This window comes from Lissotriton vulgaris (assembly GCF_964263255.1).
Source record: "Lissotriton vulgaris chromosome 9 unlocalized genomic scaffold, aLisVul1.2 SUPER_9_unloc_2, whole genome shotgun sequence".
NCBI classification, from domain to species: domain Eukaryota; kingdom Metazoa; phylum Chordata; class Amphibia; order Caudata; family Salamandridae; genus Lissotriton; species Lissotriton vulgaris.
In genome coordinates, this window is record NW_028240617.1 from 2,278,753 (window position 1) to 2,302,464 (window position 23,712).

At 39.9% G+C, this 23,712-nt stretch overlaps 2 protein-coding genes across 2 annotated transcripts in view; both read right to left on the reverse strand.

Moving 5' to 3' along the window:
* The window catches only part of LOC147672945 (uncharacterized protein C3orf20-like), a 160,709-nt gene that overhangs the window by 104,008 nt on the left and 32,989 nt on the right, over positions 1–23,712 (reverse strand). The window contains exons 6-7 of the mRNA XM_086947892.1: positions 13,419–13,574; positions 5,884–6,004 (exon numbers count right to left, since the gene is read on the reverse strand). Coding sequence (XP_086804018.1) covers positions 5,884–6,004; positions 13,419–13,574 — 277 coding nt within the window. The remainder of the gene's footprint in view (positions 1–5,883; positions 6,005–13,418; positions 13,575–23,712) is intronic.
* Positions 1,700–4,841, reverse strand: LOC147672946 (uncharacterized). Its single transcript, XM_086947894.1, has 3 exons — positions 4,834–4,841; positions 3,332–3,633; positions 1,700–2,993 (listed from the first exon to the last, which is right to left on the reverse strand). Exons 1-3 carry the CDS (start codon positions 4,839–4,841, stop codon positions 2,104–2,106), a joined length of 1,200 nt encoding a protein of 399 aa, XP_086804020.1. The 3' UTR covers positions 1,700–2,103.

Here is a 23,712-nt window from a genome sequence, read left to right on the forward strand (position 1 = left end):
CGAATTTCGGCCTTAACGAATCGCAAAAGGCTTGATACATCTAGGCCCAGGTGAAATGCTGGAAGAAATGAGGAATAACCATTGAAATCAGGACCAAAGTGACTAATTCTCTCACCTGAAAAATGAGGAGTTATTGGAGGAATCAGAAACTACATAATTCAGCATCTCCCCGTACACCATCCTGCAGTTGCAGGTACTGCTAGTGTCAAGTAGCCCACAGAGCAGGGGAATTCCTGGGTGCAATGTATATGCATACAAACTGTTCTGTAATTAGCTTTCCCACATATTCGTTAAATGTGCCAATCTACTTTTATTCTTGTAGACCAATAATTCCCAAAAACATGTAGTAGCAATTCCTGATACAACTCATTGACATACATGCCCCCACATGCATCATTGTGTTTTGTATTCGCAAACGGTGCGAATCGGTAATTTTGACCGTTTGCGAATGCAAAATTCAATTCTGGGATGCATCATCAAAATTGCGAGAAATCGCATTTTAAGAATTCGCATATCGTTTGCGAATTCGCATATCATTCGCAAAGATAAGGAATCGCATTTTTGCATGGAAAAATGGCATGCATGAAAAAATGCTATTTGCGATTCTGTAAAAAATCGCAAATAGCATTACCTAAAATAAGAAGAGCTCAGACTTGGTGTTATTTTTTTCCTAACCAAAGTCTCATGTGATTTCCATCCCTCTTAGTATATAAGGCACACTCTGACCATTACATTTCCTTTCACCATGGCTGCAGTCATAGTCTTGGCACGCAGGCGGAGATTGAGAGCTGCATTGAGGCGCAGGGTAGTGAGTGAAAGGATATTTAGGGTGCGCATTAATTTATTTGGTCAGACTGAGGCAGAAATTTATGACAAGTACAGGTTAAATGTTGATTCCATACTGGAATTAATTGATGATTTGGATCCTATACTACAGAGGCCCACCCTAAGAACACAAGCCATTCCTACTCATGTCCAAGTACTTTGTTGCCTACATCTTCTGGCTTCTGGTTCATTTCAAGGTGTGATTGCCATTGCTGGGGGGGTGTCACAGAGTTCCCTTTCAAGGTTTTTCAGAAATTTTTTAAATGCTATGTTGTTGAGGATCAGGCATTACATAGTTTTTCCAAGTACTCAGCAGGAACTTTTACAGACAAAGTTGGACTTCTATAATATGGCTCATTTTCCTCATGTAATAGGCTGCATAGATGGTACTCATATTCCCATATGCCCACCTTCTCACAATGAGTACATTTTTAGGAATAGAAAATTGTATCATTCATTGAACATTCAAGCCATTTGTAATTCAAAAACCATAATCACAGACCTAGTTGCTAGTTTCCCTGGAAGTGCTCATGACTCCTACATATTTAAACAGAGTGCCATATTTACAAAGTTGGAAGCTGGACATTTTGGAGATGGATATTTACTGGGTAAGTGATCATTTTTTTTTTTAAAACTGTACAGAGAAATGTTTTGACAGGTTTTCAAACCACTGAAATGTTGATAATGTTTCCATAGGTGACAGTGCTTATGGTGTGAGAACATTTATCTTGACTCCTTATCTGAATCCAACAACCCGCAAAGAGCAAAATTATAACCAAGCTCATATGTCTACCAGAAATGTGATAGAGAGGACATTTGGAATAATGAAATCCAGATTCAGAATACTTCATAAAACTGGAGGTGCATTGCAGTATCGGCCTGATGTTTGCTGTAAAATTGTTGCCACTTGTGCCATGCTGCACAATGTTGCCATGAAAAGAGGGCTTGGATTGGAATTTGAAGACAACATCCCAAATAACCACAATCAACCAAACCAACCCCAACCTAGAATCAATGGTCCTGATGCTGCAGAGGGAAGGAGAAGAAGAGCAGAGATAACTCAGCATTACTTTTAAATAAAGGTATGAGACAGGACAAACATGCATGTGCTGTAACTTAGGTATTTATTGTTTTTCAAATGAAAGTGAATGTGTGCTTCCATTCCAACGTATGTGGTATTTTGAAACAAAAATTTCATTTGAATAAAATCTTCAAATGTATTAATATTGTCAACCATTAACTGTTAAAATAAAGGTTCACAAAATATTCACATATGAATCACTTTTTCCTTGCTCTTAACCCCAATGCCTTAACCTTCACAGGGTTTGAATTTTTGTTTTTGCAGGTGTCTTTGGCTACATTTCTGACACTTCTTCTTTCTGAAGGTGGTTTGATATTTACATTTGCATTGTCTGAAGAAGATGCAGGGAATGCAGACACTGGTTGATAGATTGTACTTGGGCCTTGATGGTGGTCTGAAATGGGGCCTTGCATTGATTTCATGCCACATGCCAGCTCACCATAACATTTCATCATTTCCTTTTGGAAGCCAATTGTTGTTTCAATCAATTTAGAAGTATTACTGCACATTCTGTGCATGGCTCTTGTGCTTGACTGCGTACTCACAACTGCTCTTTGCAAAACTGCACCCTGGTCACCATGCATTGCTTGACTTAGTGTCTCTATTGCAGAGGTCATTCGTTCCATTTTGTCTGAAGAGACATTGACCATGTTGACAAGTGCAGAACTAATATTGTGCATGTCTTTGGCTATATTGGTGATTTTCCCCTTGATAACCCTTATGTCCTTGCCTTGCAGGCGCTGTACTTTTAATAACTTCCTCTCAAGGACACTGCCATTTACAAAGTCATCCATTGATTCATGAGTTTGTGAAGGAGCTCTGCGACGCCGGAAGAATTGTCGCAGTCTTTGACGCCTGCCTGGGACCCTTTGTGCAGGCTCTGCATTCAGTGTTGTATTTTGAACTGCAGTGTCCACATTTTCCTCTGCCTCAGATTCAGTGTCTACCAGTCGACGCAGTCTGCGTCTTTGATTTTGTGGTTCCACAGTGGGTGAAGGTGGTGGGTCAAAGTTATTTTCTGCCTCATTTAATAAGTCTTGTGTGAAAGACTCTGCAAATTGAATAAATTCTGCATCCAAATCAGCATCTAAAAATGAGACAGTGGGAGTAACCTGTTAGAAAAATATTCCCAATGCCTGTTTTTCTTTCACAGATTAACATATGACACTGCTATATTGAGGCATGGATGACAAATTATCGTGGAAGTGAATGTACCTATTGCTAACAGTGATCCTGTTGTCTGGACAGCAATAAAAGAATATTTGTGAGGAAAACTACATGTCCCATGATGCCATTCTTTCATCTTAAATTTACAATATTTATTATGCACTTTGGCAAAACATGTACTTTTGACATTTGTAACTTTACAGATCTAATCACAAGTCATGCACTCAATGACATTATCCTGTTTTTAAAAAAAATTACCTTGACTTGTTCCAGGCTGCTCTGAGGTGTCAATGTCATACACTCCAACAACTGCTTCAGTAGGTAAAGTCCCCTCTACTAGTTCATCCCAAGGGGTAGTTGGTATGTCTTTTGGTGTACCCCCACCAGTTTTCCTTCCAGATTTGATGCGTGTCGCAATCTTCTCCTTTGCTCTGCTGCGCAAATCGTACCATCTCTTCTGGAGATTACTGATGTCTCTGTGGGCGACACCTACAGCATTGACCTTTGCCTGTATTGTTAGCCAAATTTTTCTTTTCGTTGCCTCAGGTATTTTCAGTGAACTTTTTCCAAAAAGTTGGTCATGCTTAGCTGTGACTTCTTCAATTAGAACCTCAAGTTCTTTGTCACTAAATTTGACTTTCCTTTTCCTGGGCTGCTGCTGCTGTTGCTGCTGCTGCTGCTGCTGCTGCTGGGGCTCCAAAACCACATTGCTTGCCTCCATAATCTCAAGAGAAATCAGTAACCTGTCCAGCAGCTTCCACACACTCCCCAAACTGCCAAATTCAAGTTCGAAGTAGCCCACAGGTGTCTGTCATTAGTTTCAGAGGCAGCCACACTGCAATCACTTGAGTATTCATCATGTGCGTCTTTTCCTTATTTGCGAAGTCGCACAATGCGATTTCGCACATAAGGAATCGCATTTTCCTTGCGATTCGGTAAAAATTGCGATTTTTACCGAATCGCTAAAAAAATGCGAATTAATTGATGCATCCCATTTTGCGAATTCTTATTTGCGATTCCTTATTTTTCGCAAATAAGAATTCGCAAAATGACACAATGATGCATGTGGGGGATGGTTACTGGATCTACGAAAGAACATTTCTATAAACATGCCACCCAAAAGCAGCTGCAAGAACGACCAATGGACATATTTATTATACTTAGAGAACAAGGGTTGGATCCTAGGCTGGTTGAGCTGCCTTGGCTTCTGACCGGGGAACTGACTTTATCTCCTTTAGTATGAGAGACATGTAGGAGCACCCTGGTGTGACCTACCACTTATTAACGACATGCAAACCTCAAATCAACAGGTTGGTGGAAAGGTTTACCAAAACAATAAAAAATCAGAGATTCTAAGGAGGGAGTGTACATTTTTATCTGCAATCTCTCTTATTTACCTGCAGAGAAATTACACAGAAAGGCGTTGGGTTCAGTCCCTTAAAACTATTGTTTGCCAACTCAGTTGTCACCTGGTTGAGCGCCCAAGCAAGGACCACTGGGCGCTCAACCAGGTGAACACCTGATTCCTAGTGCTAATGAGATAGTGGACCATCTGTGTGCTACTCACTCTGATATGTCACTAGTTACAGGTTGCATTAGCACCTACTGTGAAGGAGGAGGCTGCCTTCTCTAGACCAAAGGGATTGTGCCAGTTTAGGGTCATGCCTTTTGGGCTTAATAATGCTCTTCATACTATTCAGTATCTGGTGAACTATGTTCTCTCAGGGCTGCAGGAGTTATGTAGAACCTACCGGAATTACATCGCCATCTTTAGCAATTCATGGGAGGACATCATGAGACACTTAGGCAAGGCTTTGGTCTGAATACGGGAAGCAAAAGTGACCATCAAGGCAACCACATTCAAAGTGGGTTAGTCTTTGATAGTTCACCTTTGGCATCAGGTGGGAAATGGGAAGGTGAGCCTGCTGGAGACGAAAATCCAGTCTGTGATGGAGTGGGAGGTCCCCTACCCATAAAGTGAAAGCCTTCTTATTCACTGAACAGTAATGCACTTTGTGCAGAACGGGTTGTACCTGGCCCAATTTGCAATTCTATACTAGGAACAATTCCCGGGCACCTGTGGAAAATGACCTCGACCACCACAAAAGGGACCAATCGCCCCATCTGCCATGGGCCCCATTAACAGCATCTGACAAGGACATTGATAATCAGTAAATCTGATGTTATTAATCTTTTGGCACCCAGAGCAACAGCTAAGTTCAGTTGTGACTACCTCCCTCAATCGGATGTATTACAGAGACAAAGTCACAACTGTAGTCTCATCAGTGAAGATTGTTTTTGAGTGCTGTCAATGCTCAAAATGTCTGCATCTTTCCTTGCTCCATCGCGAACTGAGTTGATAGGATTCATCGGGATGATGAAGCTAGTTAAGGCCTTGGCAAGTGTCCTCCTTGGAACAAGGGAGTGAGAGGGACAGGAGAGCATGATCCCTTCATTCAGCAAACTTTCTTTATTTAGAGAAAACACACTACCAAAGCGGGACACTGTTGAGAAGTCTCAACTTATGGAATCCACTGCCATTAATGAACTTACTCTATTCGGTATACATCTCTAGGGAAATTTGCAGCTTTTAGGAAAATATGCATAGCTATTGTAGGGAGTCAGAAACAAGGAGGCAAAATGGACGGATAAACAATTGCAACCTCAAGCTCAACTATAATCTCAACCTAAATGGGTTTCACAACTATTAAGGTCAACACTAACATGCTTGTCCAGCTCCACTGCAATAGCGGTGATAGGAACTTTATTAAAAAGACATATACAGTGTCAGAGATTATCAATAGATTTACCTTATAGTGCAGAGATTGTAAAGGTGGATTTGTCGTCGTCCATTCCCAGTGATGGATCACCCATCCATCGACGTCTCTTAGAACGCCTCCTTCTCCATTCACCATCATGGCCAAGGAGCACCTGTAAAAACATATATTGTAGGCAGCTGGAGGCAGCAGGTTTCTCAAACATAAAGTCATACTGATATTTATTATTTAACTGAATAACATTTTCACCACATATACAGCATGGCCATCTAAAATCAAGCTTCTGTATGTTTGCTGAACTATTTCAATTTGAAATTAAAGGGTTGGCTTTGGCACTTGTAGAAAAGTGTGTGGCACAATTCTAGATTACTCATTCCAAAGGTCATTGGGGATGAGCATTGATGAATGTGCAGATATGCACGAGTAGAGATCTCATGATACCTAATGTCCCACTCCTAGCAGTGAAAGGTGTTGTGGGTTTGCAGATAAAGGAGACATTTTCTTGATTAATTCCTTACTTTTCACGCCAGAAAATTAATCCGTGAAAAGAAAAAAGTGAAATGTATGGGAACAAATGACAGCCATGATCATCCAGCCCACAATTTATTACATGCCACAATATCCAGGCTACAATTAAATACATGCTACAATATCCAGGCTACAATATAATACATGTGACAATATCCAGGCTACAATATAATACATGTGACAATATCCAAGATACAATATAATACATGCCACAATATCCAGGCTACAATATAATACATGGGACAATATCCAAGCTACAATATAATACATGCCACAATATCCAGGCTACAATATAATACATGCTTCAATATCCAGGCTACAATTTAATACATGCTAAAATATCCAGGCTACAATATAATGCAGGTGACAATATCCAGGCTACAATATAATACATGTGACAATATCCAAGATACAATATAATACAACCTACAATATCCAGGCTACAATATAATACATGCAACAATATCCAGGCTACAATATAATGCATTCTACAATATCCAGGCTAGAATATAATACATGCAACAATATCCAGGCTACAATTTAATATATGCTACAATATCCAGGCTACAATATAATGCAGGTGTCAATATCCAGGCTACAATATAATACATCCTACAATATCTAGGCTACAATATCCAGGCTACAATATAATACATGCTGCAATATCCAGGATACAATATAATACAGGCAAAAAATATCCAGGCTACAATATAATGCAGGTGACAATATCCAAGCTACAAAATAATACATCCTACAATATCCAGGCTACAATATAATACAGGCAACAATATCCAGGCTACAATATTATACATGTGACAATATCCAGGATACAATATAATACATGCTACAATATCCAGGCTACAATATAATACATGCAACAATATCCAGGCTACAATTTAATACATGCTTCAATATCCAGGCTACAATATAATACATCCTACAATATCCAGGATACAATATAATACATGCTACAATATCCAGGCTACACGATAATACATGCGACAATATCCAGGCTACAATATAATACATGCAACAATATCCAGGATATAATATAATACATCCTACAATATCCAGGCTACAATATAATACATGCCACAATATCCAGGATACAATAAAATACATGCTACAATATCCAGGATACAATATAATACATGCAACAATATCCAGGCTACAATATAATACGTGATATAATATCCAGGCTTCAATATAATACGTGATACAATATCCAGGCTACAATTTAATACATGCAACAATATCCCGGCTACAATATAATACATGTGACAATATCCAAGCTACAATATAATACATGCTTCAATATCCAGGCTACAATATAATACATCCTACAATATCCAGGCTACAATATAATACATGCTACAATATCCAGGCTACAATATAATACATTCTACAATATCCAGGCTACAATTTAATACATGCTACAACATCCAGGCTGCAATATAATGCAGGTGACAATATCCAGGCTACAATATAATACATGCTTCAATATCCAGGCTACAATTTATTACATGCCACAATATCCAGGATACAATATCCAGGCTACAATATAATACAGGCAACAATATCCAGGCTACAATATAATACATGCTTCAATATCCAGGCTCCAATTTAATACAGGCAACAATATCCAGGCTACAATATAATACATGTGACAATATCCAGGCTACAATATAATACATGTGACAATATCCAGGCTACAATATAATACATCCTACAATATCCAGGCTACAATATAATACATGCAACAATATCTAGGCTACAATATAATACATGTGACAATATCCAGGCTACAATATAATACATCCTACAATATCCAGGCTACAATATAACACATCCTACAATATCCAGGCTACGATATCCAGGATACAATATAATTCAGGCAACAATATCCAGGCTACAATATAATACATGCTACAATATCCAGGCTACAATATAATACATGCTTCAATATCCAGGATGCAATATAATACATGCTACAATATCCAGGCTACACGATAATACATGTGACAATATCCAGGCTACAATTTAATACATGCAACAATATCCAGGATGCAATATAATACATGCTACAATATCCAGGCTACACGATAATACATGCGACAATATCCAGGCTACAATATAATTCATGCAACAATATCCAGGATATAATATAATACATGCCACAATATCCAGGATACAATATAATACATGCTACAATATCCCGGCTACAATATAATACATGCTACAATATCCAGGATACAATATAATACATGCAACAATATCCAGGCTACAATTTAATACAGGCAACACTATCCAGGCTACAATATAATACATCCTACAATATCCAGGCTACAATATAACACATCCTACAATATCCAGGCTACGATATCCAGGATACAATATAATTCAGGCAACAATATCCAGTCTACAATATAATACATGCTTCAATATCCAGGATGCAATATAATACATGCTACAATATCCAGGCTACAATATAACACACCCTACAATATCCAGGCTACGATATCCAGGATACAATATAATACATGCTACAATATCCAGGCTACAATATAATACATGCTTCAATATCCAGGATGCAATATAATACATGCTACAATATCCAGGCTACACGATAATACATGTGACAATATCCAGGCTACAATTTAATATATGCAACAATATCCAGGATGCAATATAATACATGCTACAATATCCAGGCTACACGATAATACATGCGACAATATCCAGGCTACAATATAATTCATGCAACAATATCCAGGATATAATATAATACATGCCACAATATCCAGGATACAATATAATACATGCAACAATATCCAGGATACAATATAATACATGCTACAATATCCCGGCTACAATATAATACGTGATATAATATCCAGGCTACAATATAATACGTGATACAATATCCAGGCTACAATTTAATGCATGCAACAATATCCAGGCTATAATATAGTACATGCAACAATATTATGGACTCTATTGCTCCTGTGGTTTGCCTGTTTTCCTCCTAGTGTCAAGGATCTTGATGTGTATGTCACCATCATTCTTACATTCCTTCTCCTTTGGCTCCTCCGTGTACGTTGGGAGCTCCTCTATGCATCACTCAAGTATTTTATTCAGAAGTAAGCTCTTTCATGAGTGCATCTAAAATCTGCCATCTCGAATACCAAGAGCATGTTCCTTTTTTTGCAAACCGATGTTCATTGGAACACATCTATCTCTTAAGTGTTAAGTGCTTGAATGTTATCACAATGTCCTTTTCCCATATATTACTTCTTTGGGCTTACCGCTCCACTCATACAGAGTTTCATGGAGGTGTGGCCTCTAGTACTGAGTACAAGATGTAGTTTGAATAAATCCTTTTATGAAGACATTCCAATCTTCTCTTACCTCCTGGTTATAATTCTTTGCATGCATCCCACTGGGATATCTGGTAGGATGCCTACCTAGGTAGAATTATCAAACCACTCATGGCTATCTAGGGATGTTTTGTGATGGTCACAATATGTCTCTACTCTTTATTGTAATTAAACTCCAACCTCATATTGAGGGCAAATCAGAAAGGTAATAAGTATAAGTATGAGCAGTGCTCCTGAGGAACTAAACAAACTCATAAATGCAGTTCCCGAAGGTGTAAACATAGGCGCACCCCTGTCCTGTTACTTATATGCAGGGTTCTTCATTGAGAGTATGTAGAACTAAGCACACGTGTTTCTATCTTTTAGGTATAAATGTCAGATTGGGAAGGAGAAGTGGCTGGAAAGTAGGTAAATATCTACCACAAAGTAGGAGGAGAAAAGAAAAAACAAAGGAGAGGCCGATGACAGAACATGATGACACAAAAACACACTAACAAAAGGGTAAGTCAGTTGCAATTCAGTAAAATGATATCACCATCTGCTTAAATAGTACTTCAGCAAATTCAAGCTGAAATACAGTGCGGCCAAACCTTGGAGTAAGTCATGCAAAGACATTGCCACTCACAAGTCCTGCAAGGGATTCATACATGCACCAGTGGAGGCAATAAATATTGTGTGAAGCGTAAAGACCAACATTAAAAAAAAATAAAAAAAATTAAAAGGAAAAAATAGTCTTCATACAGTGTGGATACTGTTACAAATAACATTGTTAAAATAGCACATGCACATACTTAAAACATTACAAATATGTAAAATATTATTCCACTATAAAAACTCATGACTCATCTTACATCTAACACAACTCTACACACACTCAGAGGCACATCACAACACATATGTTGTCCAAATAAGGGGTGTGTAAAATTGGTATTATTATAAAAAATTTGAGCCAAATTACGCAAAATTACACATAATTATGTGACATGCAAATCCGTTATTTGGCGCTATGTTTTAGAGCACAATCCCGTCTTGCATCAATTTTTGGCCAATGCACCGAAAACAAAGGCAATTCGCGTTCTATTGTTCCCAAGCATACATTTTGACCATAAATGTCACATAATTATGCAAAGAGGTGTAATGAAATTTCAGGAATTTCGCATAACGGAATGTCCTGTGGCCACATGCTGACAGTTAAAAATTCATCCGGATATTGGATCGATACTTTAATACAGAATTAGATATTTATGGACTGAGCGAATATTTTCCGGAACATTGCGTTAAGAAGGAGTTTGCAAAATTGAAAAATTCTAATGTAGAAAACTGCATCTGTTAAGAATAAGTAAAACAAAATTCAAAACTAAAAATGTAAAATCTACAAAAAGCCTCAGTTCCTCCTCCCTTTATTATATTGCATTTTAGACTGTTTCTTCAAAAACTTTTATTGGATTTCTAAATGTTCTAGGTCTTTCACCTCTACAGTTCTATAAAGTAAAAACAATAAATAGAAGGTTTGATAATTTTCCACGTTTAACGTTGGTCTTTGGATTTTGGGGGCAGCCAATGCAAGATTTAGCATCTTCACGTAGTACAGTGGCCTTCACTTGGGGAGTGTAGTGAGCAATATGAAGAAATGTCGGACTTTGGTTAACAGTAAGCATGTATGAATTCCACTTAACTTTTTTTGTAGAATTTAAACAAAATGGCAAAAATAAATTATACAAAATAGTGAGTAATTTAGAGAAATGGGAACTTCAGCATTTTTGCTGCAGGGAGACATTTTGTGTTAAAACACAACAGACACGCATGTTCAATTTATTTGTGTTCTCACTGTGCTCTTGTAATAGGATTTTTACCCGAAGGAAGTCTCGATTAAGTGACATGGGACACAGGCTATTCTTAGACATTTTGCCTAACAATGGAAATGGGAAATGTTTCAAATTATATCAGAGTATGCCTGCCTAAATTAGATTTCACACAGAAAAGGTACCTATATTAAGAGAGGAGTGGGAACAATTTGCCCTCCTTATGTGAGTTAGTGCCAAGACATGTCCAAACACAGGGGCCGATTAGGATGGAGGATTTTCCGCCTCCTCCGGGCCGGCGGAAGCCACCTCCGGCCCGGAGGAGGCGGAAAATCCTCTGCGGACTCACCAAAGACCCACCGCCGCATTACGATGGCTGGTGGGTCTTGGTTTCTGTCCGCTGCTTTTCCGCCGCGGTCGGATTACAACCGCGGTGGAAAAGCTCTCATTTGGCTGGCAGTGTCTATCAGACACCGCCGGCCAAATTAGGAAGCATTTGAAAACATGCTTTTCCGCGGCGGTTTTTCCGCCGTGGAAAAGCATGTGTACTTTTGATTTTGGGGGCCCGTTGCGGGCCCCCAGGGTGTTGGCGGGTGGGGGGTGCACATGGGGGGTACCTATGGTACCCCCCAGCATTTACATGCACAATGCGGCAGGCACCGCGCGGTGCCTGCTGCTTTGTGCATGTAAATGTTACACATGCACTTTTAACATTGCGGCCGGTGCTGCTTGAAGCAGCACCCGCCGCAATGTTAAATATCCAGGATGTGACCGCCAGGGTGGCGGTCACATCCTAATCGCACATGAGGGAATGCCGCAGCCCATGCGGACGTTCCCTCATACTCTGGGGTCGCGGACGGACTCAAGTCCGTCCGCGATCCTAATCGACCCCACAGTTTGCAATCAGTCTATCACACACATGTTCTAAAAGACCTTGCATGTACTGTGTACAGCAAAAACTGCATTCCACTTGTCTTTATTTGCCCATCCAATATCAAATTATAAACTCCGCATAAAAGAATTACCCTTCTGTGCCTACCACGTCTCTTCCCCATTTCTAGTCACCACTCTCAGCCACAGTCCAAGGCTTCCAAGCCTGAGCACTTCACTGTCCATTAGGGAGTCAAATATGTTAGCAATGTCTCTGGGTCAATCTTGCAGAGTTACCAGAGAGGATCACCAAACTCAGATTCTCCAATTTGACCTTCACAAACAGTGTGACAGGTGGATGCAGTGGCTTCATCTTGCCCCAGAGATCAGTCACTCACAATTGTAATCAATTCTAGAGAAAGCTCAATAGGAGGGAGTGGCATCCATTGATAGGACTTGGGAGAGCTTTGTCCTGGTGGTGTGGTCAGAAGAAGGTTACGAGGAGAGCACTGTTTGTTTTTAGCGTTAAGATGTAATGGACAACATGCCTCTCCACTCTTCCAATGTGTTCTGTTGGCCAGCTGACCGCAGTGTACACAAATGAACATATATACAGGGTTATTATAAGGTATATAAGGACTCTCTGGTCTACCACTACCCTACCCACTTCAATGTCTTGGTCTCTACTTAACCTTCAGGTCTGCCTGTCAGTGAATAAGTCAAATTATTAAATATATTTTCAAGAGAACCACAAAATCTCTCACAAATTAAATATTGTTCATTCAAAAACAAAGGGCAACCTATACATTTAATAAATGGCAAGTCATTGATGCAAGGCAAACTATAGAAAAACACCACTTAGTCCAGTAGTAGGAAATTAGAAATTCTGCACAGACATATCATTTAGCATTATAAAAATATAAGGTATTGTGGCATGGATCATGAGGACATCAGGAAAGTATGCAAATCAAGACAAGTGAACATCTCTCACCTGTGCCGATTGGTGTAATACACACATCCTTGGCCATCATTGACGAAAGAGGCTATCATTGAGAGCGGCAGTGAGTCTTCAAAGAGAAAGGTGTAGGTTCTTGTGGATCCAAGAGAATGAGGTATCTGACAGGCAGCTATGTGTCCAGATGGATAGCTGATGAATCAAGTCAAGTACTTAGAAACTCATCTTTATGAAATAAGATTAATATTTCCTTATTACCTCGTGGATGATCATTTGAAATTGGAAACATTTGTCACTTCTCCAGATGCACATTCTTCATACACCATGTGTTTATCTATGTTGAGGCTATTTAGTCAATAAGCCTGTACAAAGAGTATATATATATATATATTTATATTACACACTGGTGGTCACCACTATGTAGTTATAGTTAGGTTTGACTTTCCATACGAAAGGCATTTTTGTTTCTTTTATAACTTTGGCACTCTTCAACGAATCTGCAAGAAACCTTTCCAAATAAAGGTTCACCCTCTTTGGCTCCTTCATTGAAATGTGTGTGCTGATACATTAAATGGATGTGAAGATAAAGAGGGGGGATCCCAAAACACCGATTTCCCATTTTAATTTCTGTAGGAAAGTTTTCTCTCCGATACAGAACAAAAACCACCAAGTTCACATTCCTGTGTACATGGCGGTATACTTTAAGTTGGTCTGTCCTTTTTGGGGCAAGACCAAGAGTGATTTGCACATGGTTTAACTTCCAGTGATTAAGCCTAATTCGGATTGGGCCAACCTCAAACATTTAAGGGAGCCTTATGTTTAATATGCCCGATACTGTACAAGATTTGAGGTGGAGCGGGGTTTCCATTTGATCCTGACTCTCAGAGAGGACAGAGAATGAGATGAAGCTTGGACTCACCCAACAGAAGTAGGGATTCAGGTCATTCTGAGGTTGGTACAGATTAAATAATGTTCAGCATAGTGAACTGTTTTCCATGGGTCTGATGGTTGGACAAAACTACAGCTGAGGAAATAGTGAGGGCATATGTTGAGGGTGTGTAGCATGATTTCAGCCATTCTGGGAAGAGTTGAAACAAGAGCTGTCTGCTGCCCTAGTGGCGTTAGTAGTGCTATCCCCTGTAAGGCAATGATGGGCATTTATTCAGCGTTGACCTGCCAGATATAAACTCGCCCTCTCTATGCTGGCTCTGATACTGCCCCAATGGGCTATGACTGTGGTGGAAGACTCCTCTGGTGGTGCAGAGGATTAAAGCATCAAATGCACCAATCTGTGTTGATTTCAGGGTCAAGAGCAAACTCACGCATCTCATGGCAAATAAACTGAACACCATTAGCTACAATTAAATGACCTGGAACACCTTCACAAAATAATTCTTCCTTGATGAACGTAATCACCATTCTTGTGTTAACAGTAGCAACACACTTGCACATCACACATTTAGATCTATAATCAAATATTAATTAAACATAGTGTTCATTTTGAGGCAATAAATCAAATGGACCTATGGTTGCTAAAGGAATGAAGGGCACTATGCGTCATTCTGGACTTGTCATGGTTCGCACACTGCCAAAAGTCCTTTACCACACCCTTCACCTGATGATCCATTCAGGCCAACAATATCACTTACGCTGTCTTGCCTTCATTAGATTCCTACAGAGTGCCCTTTGTGTGCTAGGTTGATCAATTTGTCTCTCAGTCTCAGAGGTGGAACAACGTGAAACACTCTACAGATTTTCTCATCCACTATATTGAGCTCATCACTAAATCCAAAATGTAATTGACATCAGACCACCCTTTTATGATAAGTTCCCTCAGAACCAAAAAGGTCTCACCCGCTTTCAATGCACTATCCCATTCTCAACTTCCAACCATATCACCCACCCTACCAAAGAAGGCTCTTCCACATTACATTCGTCTATGCTAGGCAGACGAGACAAACAATATGCAACATTGTTCTTGGACCCAGGTATGCAATCAATACAAAAATTGTATTGAACCAAATTGTCTGTCCATCTTCTTATCCTGGGAGCTAAATTCTCGCCACATTTACAAGTAAAGATCTGGGACAAGACGGAGCAATAATCTTATCTCACCGGAAATGGAAATCCTGAAAGAAAGAACTTGAAATGGAGTACTGCCCGATAGACAGCTAATGCTTCTCACTTGATTACAGAGTAGCATTCTTCCACTCATCTCAGTAAGTATGAAGAAAATGCTTTACCTTTACGTTTTACCTCACCATCCACAACCTGTGAAAGCACAGCACTCAATCTATTGAGGCCTGCATCAGTTGACAATATAGTTTGCATATATTATTCAAAGTGACAATGCACCATTTTCTTTTTTAATTAGAATTAACCACATCCTCACACTCACTGGTCCAGTCAAACTTTGCTCCTTTCCATAGGTTGGGACAAATTACCAAATTAGCAATGACGTATAGGCAAAAATGAGAGTACCTGGTCCCTGTTCTCTGTCAAAAGTGCTCCAACAATGCTCTTTGCCAAATCTGTCTTAGGACTTATCCCCTCTTCTGAGATGGTATGTCCAAAATATGTAACTGAAGCAACCATTTTTAAAGTTCTTTCATTCGAAAACCTGTATCGATGATATATCAAGATATTGTCATGAAAAAATAGGATCCTTGGTAGACCATCCATTAGTATCTGCACCACCCTCTGAAAACATGCACCTGCATACGCTAATCCAAGGGCATTCAGTAAAAAAACCTGCATGCTCCCAGAGGTGTAACAAAGGAGGTTATGTGTTTGGACTTCATGCAGAGAAGTTTGGTTATATGTAGAAGATAGATCCATTACATTAAACAACGTTGCATCATCTATCATTTCAAGGGTCTCTGTGCTATTTTGTAATGGCTCATGGTCTACCCCAATGTGCTTATTCAAATCATGCTGGTCAACACACATTCTGATTTTCTTTCCTCAATTGCTCATCAATGAAACTACTGGAGCAAGCCAATCATAGACTCAACTTCTTCCATCACACATAAGCACAGTAATTTCTGTAGATCTTCATCAAGTGGTCCCAACATCATGTTGGATACTTGTCTCTGGGCGCACTTGGTACAGCATTTTTCTTCAAAAAGATTTTGTGTTCAAAATCTTTGAGCAATCTGAGCTCACCTTCAAACACCTTTGGAAACTGCCCCCAAATATCACTAACAAGGTCAGTGTTCGACAAAAGTAATTGTCATTCAGATGAATAGGATCAACAGTTATTCCCATATCTCCGTGGTGTGGCCACCAAAGCATATTGTCACCATGCTTGGCTACAGAGACTTTCCCTACTGTCTTTCTTTTCTGAAATTGAATTTTCCTTACAAAATGAACCACTACGTCACTTTTGGTATCCCCTTAACCCACAGGATTTACATCAGAAGGTTATAGTCTCTAACTATATTGCTCCAATTCTTGCCACCAATCATCATATAGGGCGAACCTGAATCCACTAATACTATCAATTTCTTTCCATCAACTCTGATCTCACATTCAGACATACTTAAAGATACACAATCAACTTCTCCATGCTTTCTAATTGTTAAACCCATGTTCTTCTCATCATCAAGGCAATTCACACCTTGTGCTTTTCCCCTGCGACACATGCGCTTATAATGACCATTTTTCCCACATTTTTTCCAAGTCGCAAACTTGGCAAAGCAACCTGCACTGCTAGAAAGATGACCTTCACTCCCACACCTGTAACACCTGCTCCGTTGATCCTTACATTCTATGTTGATAACTCTATTGTCAACGTTAGTACGTTAAATGGAATCATTAAAGTTGTCTTGTGTTTATTTCATTTGCAAATTCACTCGACTCACCCACATTTTTCTGCTTACATTTATAATTGCATTTTCTATACAGCTGCAGCCTCCGTGAGATTAGGATTTTTAGTGAGAAGTGTCTCTTACACCTTTTGGTTATTGGTACATCTCACCAATTGATCTCTTATTAACAAGTCTTTAAGAGTATCAGATTCACAAGTATTTGCCAATGTTTTCAGGGATGCTACATAACTTCCAATTTGTGTCTCTTTATCTGTGATACAAAGAGTCTCTCCAACATTTAAACGGATATGTCATACACTTTGCTGGGTTCTCTTTCAGCATTGTCCACAAGAATAACATCCAGACTCTCATAAATGTTTTCCCCTTCAACTCCCAAATTGTGAAGTAAAATAGCCTGCTTCCTGATTGCAGAGTACTTTTCCCCTCCAATTGCTAGTAAAAAAACTGTTTAACAATTGCTTCCAATGTTTTAGAGGTAACAGAGGATCATCATTTTCTGAGAGAAACTGTGGGGGCTGAGACATATTAGCTGCCACCCTAGCTCAATAAGTATGGTGTTGAAATGTGAATGATTACAGTCAAAAGACTATTTTTTGGTGGATTCACAGATGGTCAACAACGTTATAGTTGGTAATTCCTGAGAAGTTTGCCAATAAAAATATGCGCATGCATGACATTGAACATCACCAACGTTCAATTCAATTTTCAAGCATGAAGTTTTAAAATACCTCCACCACACTTATATCAACAGTGGCTTTTGCCATTTGTTGAGAGATGGCACTGAATCACAAAAATGTCAATACTTTCAATTGTTTTGATGTGCAATGAGGACACACATACATGTAGTTCAAATGCTTCCAATGACTTGGTTTCCAAAATCAAAATGGCCTCCATGCAACGCATTCATGTGATGTCACAGCAGGTGCATGGGACGTTAGATGGAGATGAGAAGATAGAATGGAAACATATGACATTGAGGATGAATGCTCCTTCAGCAACGTGTCCTCCAAACATGCATTTGCGAAGCATACAAAGTCTCATGCATGTTACATTTGTGCTGCCAGCCTGGCACGCATCATCAGTAGAGCGGTATATTCTCAAACTGTGCTCACGCCAATCAGCCAGTGCATTGTAGAGTTAAAGCAGTTGAAAACCCATGGCTGGTGGCTATGTTGATATCCATGTGTTGCATAATGGCCTTAATTTAAGTTCTAAGAAGAGAATCTGGAAGAGAACCAGGGAGCACCATATAGCTGGTTTGCTGCCACAAACCTGGGCATTCCTCAAGAGTATAGAGTGACAGCACCCTCATAAGTCTTTAAGAGCTTGGGTGAGTCCTGGGTTACGTGCATCTTGTGTGGGTTCCGTGTTGTTCATTCTGCCTGAAACTGTCTGAGTCTCTTCTGCATGGACCAGTGCTCATCACACTAGCATCAAGGATTGCTACAGTAAATTGTAAATTGATACTTGTATAGCGCACTACTCACCCGCAAGGGTCTCAAGGCGCTTGTACGAATACCGCTGTGGAACCCATCCTGGCTTTCCCTGTGAGGCGTCCACTCCTGGGCACCCCCAAGGTGGAGGCCAGGCATCCAAAGCGTTGTGGGGTCCATTGTGGAGATTAAGCAAGCTATTGCCCAGAGTTGCAGAGTGGGACTCCATGATTGGAATAGGCACTGAGGCGAGAATTATCAGGTCTGTGGAATTTTTGAGCCCAAGACTCGCCGAGGCAGGGAATTGAATCCTGGTCCCGGGCTAGACCTCTGCATCAGGGTCTGCCGCTCTAATCATTGAGCCACACTTCTCCACTCTGGACCTATGTTGAAAGGCATGGCTTCTCAAAGTATTAATCTGAATTTGCTCTGGTGTTAATGAGAGGACTCACATGTGTTTCAATGTGCCACCAATATCCAAACTTCATATTTCCAGATATTCAGTTTCATAAGATTATGGTCTAAGGTCTACCTCAAGATCAAGGTGTCCTTTCCCTAGAACAAGTGGCAATGGGGACACATCGTGGCAACAGGGTCCTTACCGCTTTCTCTTTCCTTAATCCAAGGATCATGGGTACAGTCTGCAATCTGGCCTAGTCCACATTTCTGCAGAACAAGTACTAGGAAATTTAAAGTTTTCTACAGAAGTCTCTAAAAGTGAATCCATGAATTCTTTATTTCCCCAGAAGAATAAACTACCTCTGAAATTCAAAGTTTTGGAACTATTTTAGATTTATGGGTAAAAGAGAATCTAATGAACAGAATTGTGTTTGCAAAATGGATTAGATAGTGTTGGAAATCCTTCCTTACAATGGGGCAAGGAGGGCCTGGACAAGATGTTTGTATTCCAAAAGATATTAGATGCTTTCTGATTTGAGAGAGATTTGATAGGTTTAAACTGAGGATTATGGCTCCAAGGATCTTGTTGTACAACTGTAGATCATTTATTGTACAGAATGCACCAATTCTAGGGTGACTAACTTCCTCCTGGTCATTACGGACACTGCTGCCCATCTTTGACTTTTCTGAGAAAGCCCTGTAAATTTTGTGTGTTATAGTCTTGTTTTTCCTCCATTGAACTAGTCAGACTAATACACCTGAAATCAATGATTTGCAGGTGTAAACTTCAGGAATAGAGACAGAGTTCTTAATGAACTGGAGTGAGATGGTCCCTCTGACTCAATGCCTCTACTTTACAGGAGCTCAAACTAATCTTGCACTGTCTAGGTGATAAGGAAGCCTAATGCAGTGACTGTGTTTATAATGTTTTGGAACTATGATGTTAAAATTTGTTTTCAGATCATCGGAATACGACGGATGTGTGGATCCCAAAATCCTACAAGGGATCCTGTAGGTTTGGACAACAACATTTAAATTCTGCTGTAGTAGTCAGAGTAATTTTAGGTAATTGCGGATTACTCTTTCTTGAGGATTTATAAATAATTACGCGATTATGCCTGCTTGTGTATTAAAGATTAATTTGAAGAAAAAAAGGACAACAACAGTGAGTGTGAGCTTCTGCTCACCCTCCTGTTCATGTTGTTTTCCATTTAGTGCTTTTTTTTTACGGAAAAACGCATCCTTGTGTACATTTTGGATGCACAGGTGCATTTTGAGCAAGGGAAATAGCGCTAAATGCTGGGCGAAAGTTGGGGGTAAAATTCTACTGCAAGAGCACAATTAGTGAGCACAATTGGCTGCTCGCGCTACTAGTCATGCTCTTGTTGCATTTAGTTCAATTTCCTTGCACAAAATGCACCCTCACGTCCAAAAGTGCTAAATGTCAAATTACTCTTCAAGTATGAATATGAGGAATGTTGTGGAATTTTGCAATGATTACGCAACAAATAATTAAGGTAGTTATGACCACTATTAAAATACTGCTTCTGTTTCTCCTTCCTCCAAGTTAACTATTATGTGGCTGCTAGTGTCCCCATAATCAATTACTAGGATGATTTCTGAAGGGCCTACAGGCTGAGACTATGACCAACCTACATAGAGTGCAATATTGCATGGCCCACCTCCTCCTATGCTTCAAACAGACCATCAGCCAGATTAATCAATGTCCCGATTTGCGAGTCCTTGATAGCGAATATTAAGGAATCACTATTAATGACTCGCAAAACGGGATTCATGTAGAAATCGCAATATTATTTGCGATTCCTACAGCCTAGAGGCCCATAGGAATGAATGGGGAGTCATTCCTTATTTGCGATTAGCAATTTGCTAATCGCAAATAAGGATGCAATTTCAAGGGTGCCAGGGGTGTCCAAAGGATACCCTGTAGCACCCCTGAAATGTAAATGTAGACTGATGTTGCGCACACACATGTCCAAAGGACATGTGTGTGTGTAACATACAACTTAGAAAAATGTACTAAAGTGCATTTTTCTAAGTTTTCGCTATTTACCACGAAGTCCGACTTCGCGGTAAATAGCGGCCAAAAATAGCGATTTCGCAATTCAAAAATGGTTCATGAATTACATTTAAGGAATCTCAAATAGAGATTCCTTAAATGCAATTCCTCGCAATTCAGCGATTTCGCAATTTGCGATTTTTGCATTTGGGATGATGAATCTCAAATGCAAAAATTGCGCTCGCAAACGGCCAGATTCTCAGAATCTGGCCCTTTGTGAGCCGATTTTACAATGATGAATCTGGCTGCATATCTCTTCTGAACTCTCTATGGGCTCCCAATCAAACAAACTTCAGGATTCCAAACCTTGTACCTTGTGGATTACACCATTCACAGATGAGCCCCCACCATTCCTTCCAGCCATGATGGGTGAACTATAATGACCATACTCCAAAAATTGTCCACCCAAAACAGACTTCTAATACACCCTACTGTGTACTAATGTTTGGGGGAAGAATACTTCTTTCAAGGTATCTCACACTGGAACTTCTTCCATTACACTGTAGTATGAAGGTCAACTATTTGAGATTCAATCAAACACTGAAACGGCAAGTGCTACAACATTCCTTTGATTTTCTTTGGAGATGATAGACATGGTTCAAGTCACCCAATGAAAATGTATGTTTTCCCTGTGTTGCATGACATTTTCACCTTCATATCTGCTGCTAGACCCCCACTCTTTCCACTGGAAAGATCTCTAAAGCATTAGTCTGGGCACAGCTATAACTATATAAAACAAGAAATACAATCAACTCAGGCACATGTTCACGTAATATCCCGCAGGTAAAAAAAATTGTTGGGGGGTGGGCAAAGTTTGTTTTGCTTCAAGAATAATTATAGATTCTACAAAATGTTTTTGAGAGAGTAAAACGTTATCTAAGAAATGCAAATGATTACTTTCTAATAAGTCTCAAGGAGCAAACAGGGAGTTCCTCACAGGGACAAAGGAAAGGTCGCAGCCTTATGGATAGGATCTTCAGCTGCAGTGTGTATTTACTCATTGACTATAGATTAGAAACTTTAGCTGCGAAAATCCGATGTTTCCCCCTTAAGCAAGTCCCGGATGGAGGTGAAGTCGATGTTTCCATCAAGGAACGGGCGGTAACAGCTGCTGTTGGAAAAACAGCTGGCTTCAAAAATACATCAGAGGTCAACAACACAACATTGCATGTCTCAGAGGAATCGGCCATGTTGGAAAGAGACTAGAGTCTGACATGATGGGAGATGCGTTATAGAGTCCCAATCGTTCAACTATTATCCAGTAGTAGAACAAAGAGTGGGCCACTTCCCAATAATTTGTTAGCTGAGTAATTAGTGGAAAAAATAATGAAGTGAGAATTTTTTTTTAATTAACCTCATGCACTGGAGATCGCTCAGGGCTACATTCAGGGTCATAATTTTTTTCCCAACCGTGCCACTCTAGAAAGAGATCAGCTATATGCAAATTAGTCTTGGTCCAATGCCAATAGAAACAGACCAGCTCAAACTACCAGACCAAGTCCAATCCAAACAGGAACAGAAACATCCCCAGACCAGTTCCGGCCCACTCAGGCGTTGGCAGTGGCAGAGCAAGGGCTGTGCCCACATCTACGCCTACACATCACACATAAGGCATCTACTGCAATAAACAGCCAAGAGATGGAAAGAATGCTAGTATTAAACCCAGCCCATGGTGATCGCTCATGGCCTCATTCCAGTCCATCGTTTTATGCCCACTGTGCCTTTCTACACTCTTTGACTGAGCTGCTGCACTACGAGAGCGTGCACGCCTCAGCTGCCGATTTTGCAACCAGAAAGAGATCGCTCAGGACCCCCGCTGTTTGGAGCTACAGGCCATTCATTCAACTCATCAGATTCATTTCTTTTGGACAACAGGAGAATTGGACCCCTGTGATCCCAGGTTTAAAATTTAAGGAGCCCTGTTGGAGCCCTTCGATGAAGTGAACGGTCCCCGTCTCTTCTCATGCCAAGTACCCCTTCCGTCCCGATGAAGACCCCGCTGTGAGGTCATCCTCCTTGTCACTGGGGTCGAAACGTAGACCGTCGTACTTTCTCTTACATGCTCATAGGACTAAAATGTTATAAACTACAGGATATATATGAGCAATGTATACCCACGAACTGATTGACCGTTATTTGGCTGTAAAGGTCTACTTGTGAATAGTGTGTATTGTATTATATGTCACAAACACCTTTACCCTGTCCCTCACCTGCCAACTCACTTTCACTATTCCAGTACCTTTCCCTCTTCTCACACTGATGAGCATCATCAAAGAGTACTTGGTAACCAATTAATTTATGCTTTGAATACTAATTGCATTCAATGTTACAAATACTAGGAAATTAAATATTTCCCTTTTTTCAAGACGTTTGCTCGAGTGTGTGGTGATCTTTCTCTACCTAATTGTTTGTAAGATTCTTTCTTTAAAGCTCTAGCTACCCCGACCATATTGTACAACGTACTGTTCTATTGACCCAGGCCGGGAAGTTTTTATTTGGGCTACACCCCGTGAAAACTCAAACACTGTGCCTTTCTAGACAAAGACCAGTCAACACAAACCAGTCATGGTCCTCTCCAATGGAAACAGTTC

Coding starts and splice junctions, on each gene's coding strand:
- LOC147672946 (XM_086947894.1), bottom strand. Junction 2,994..3,331: donor GCAGCCTGGAACAAGTCAAG/GTAATTTTTTTT, acceptor TCTCATTTTTAG/ATGCTGATTTGGATGCAGAA.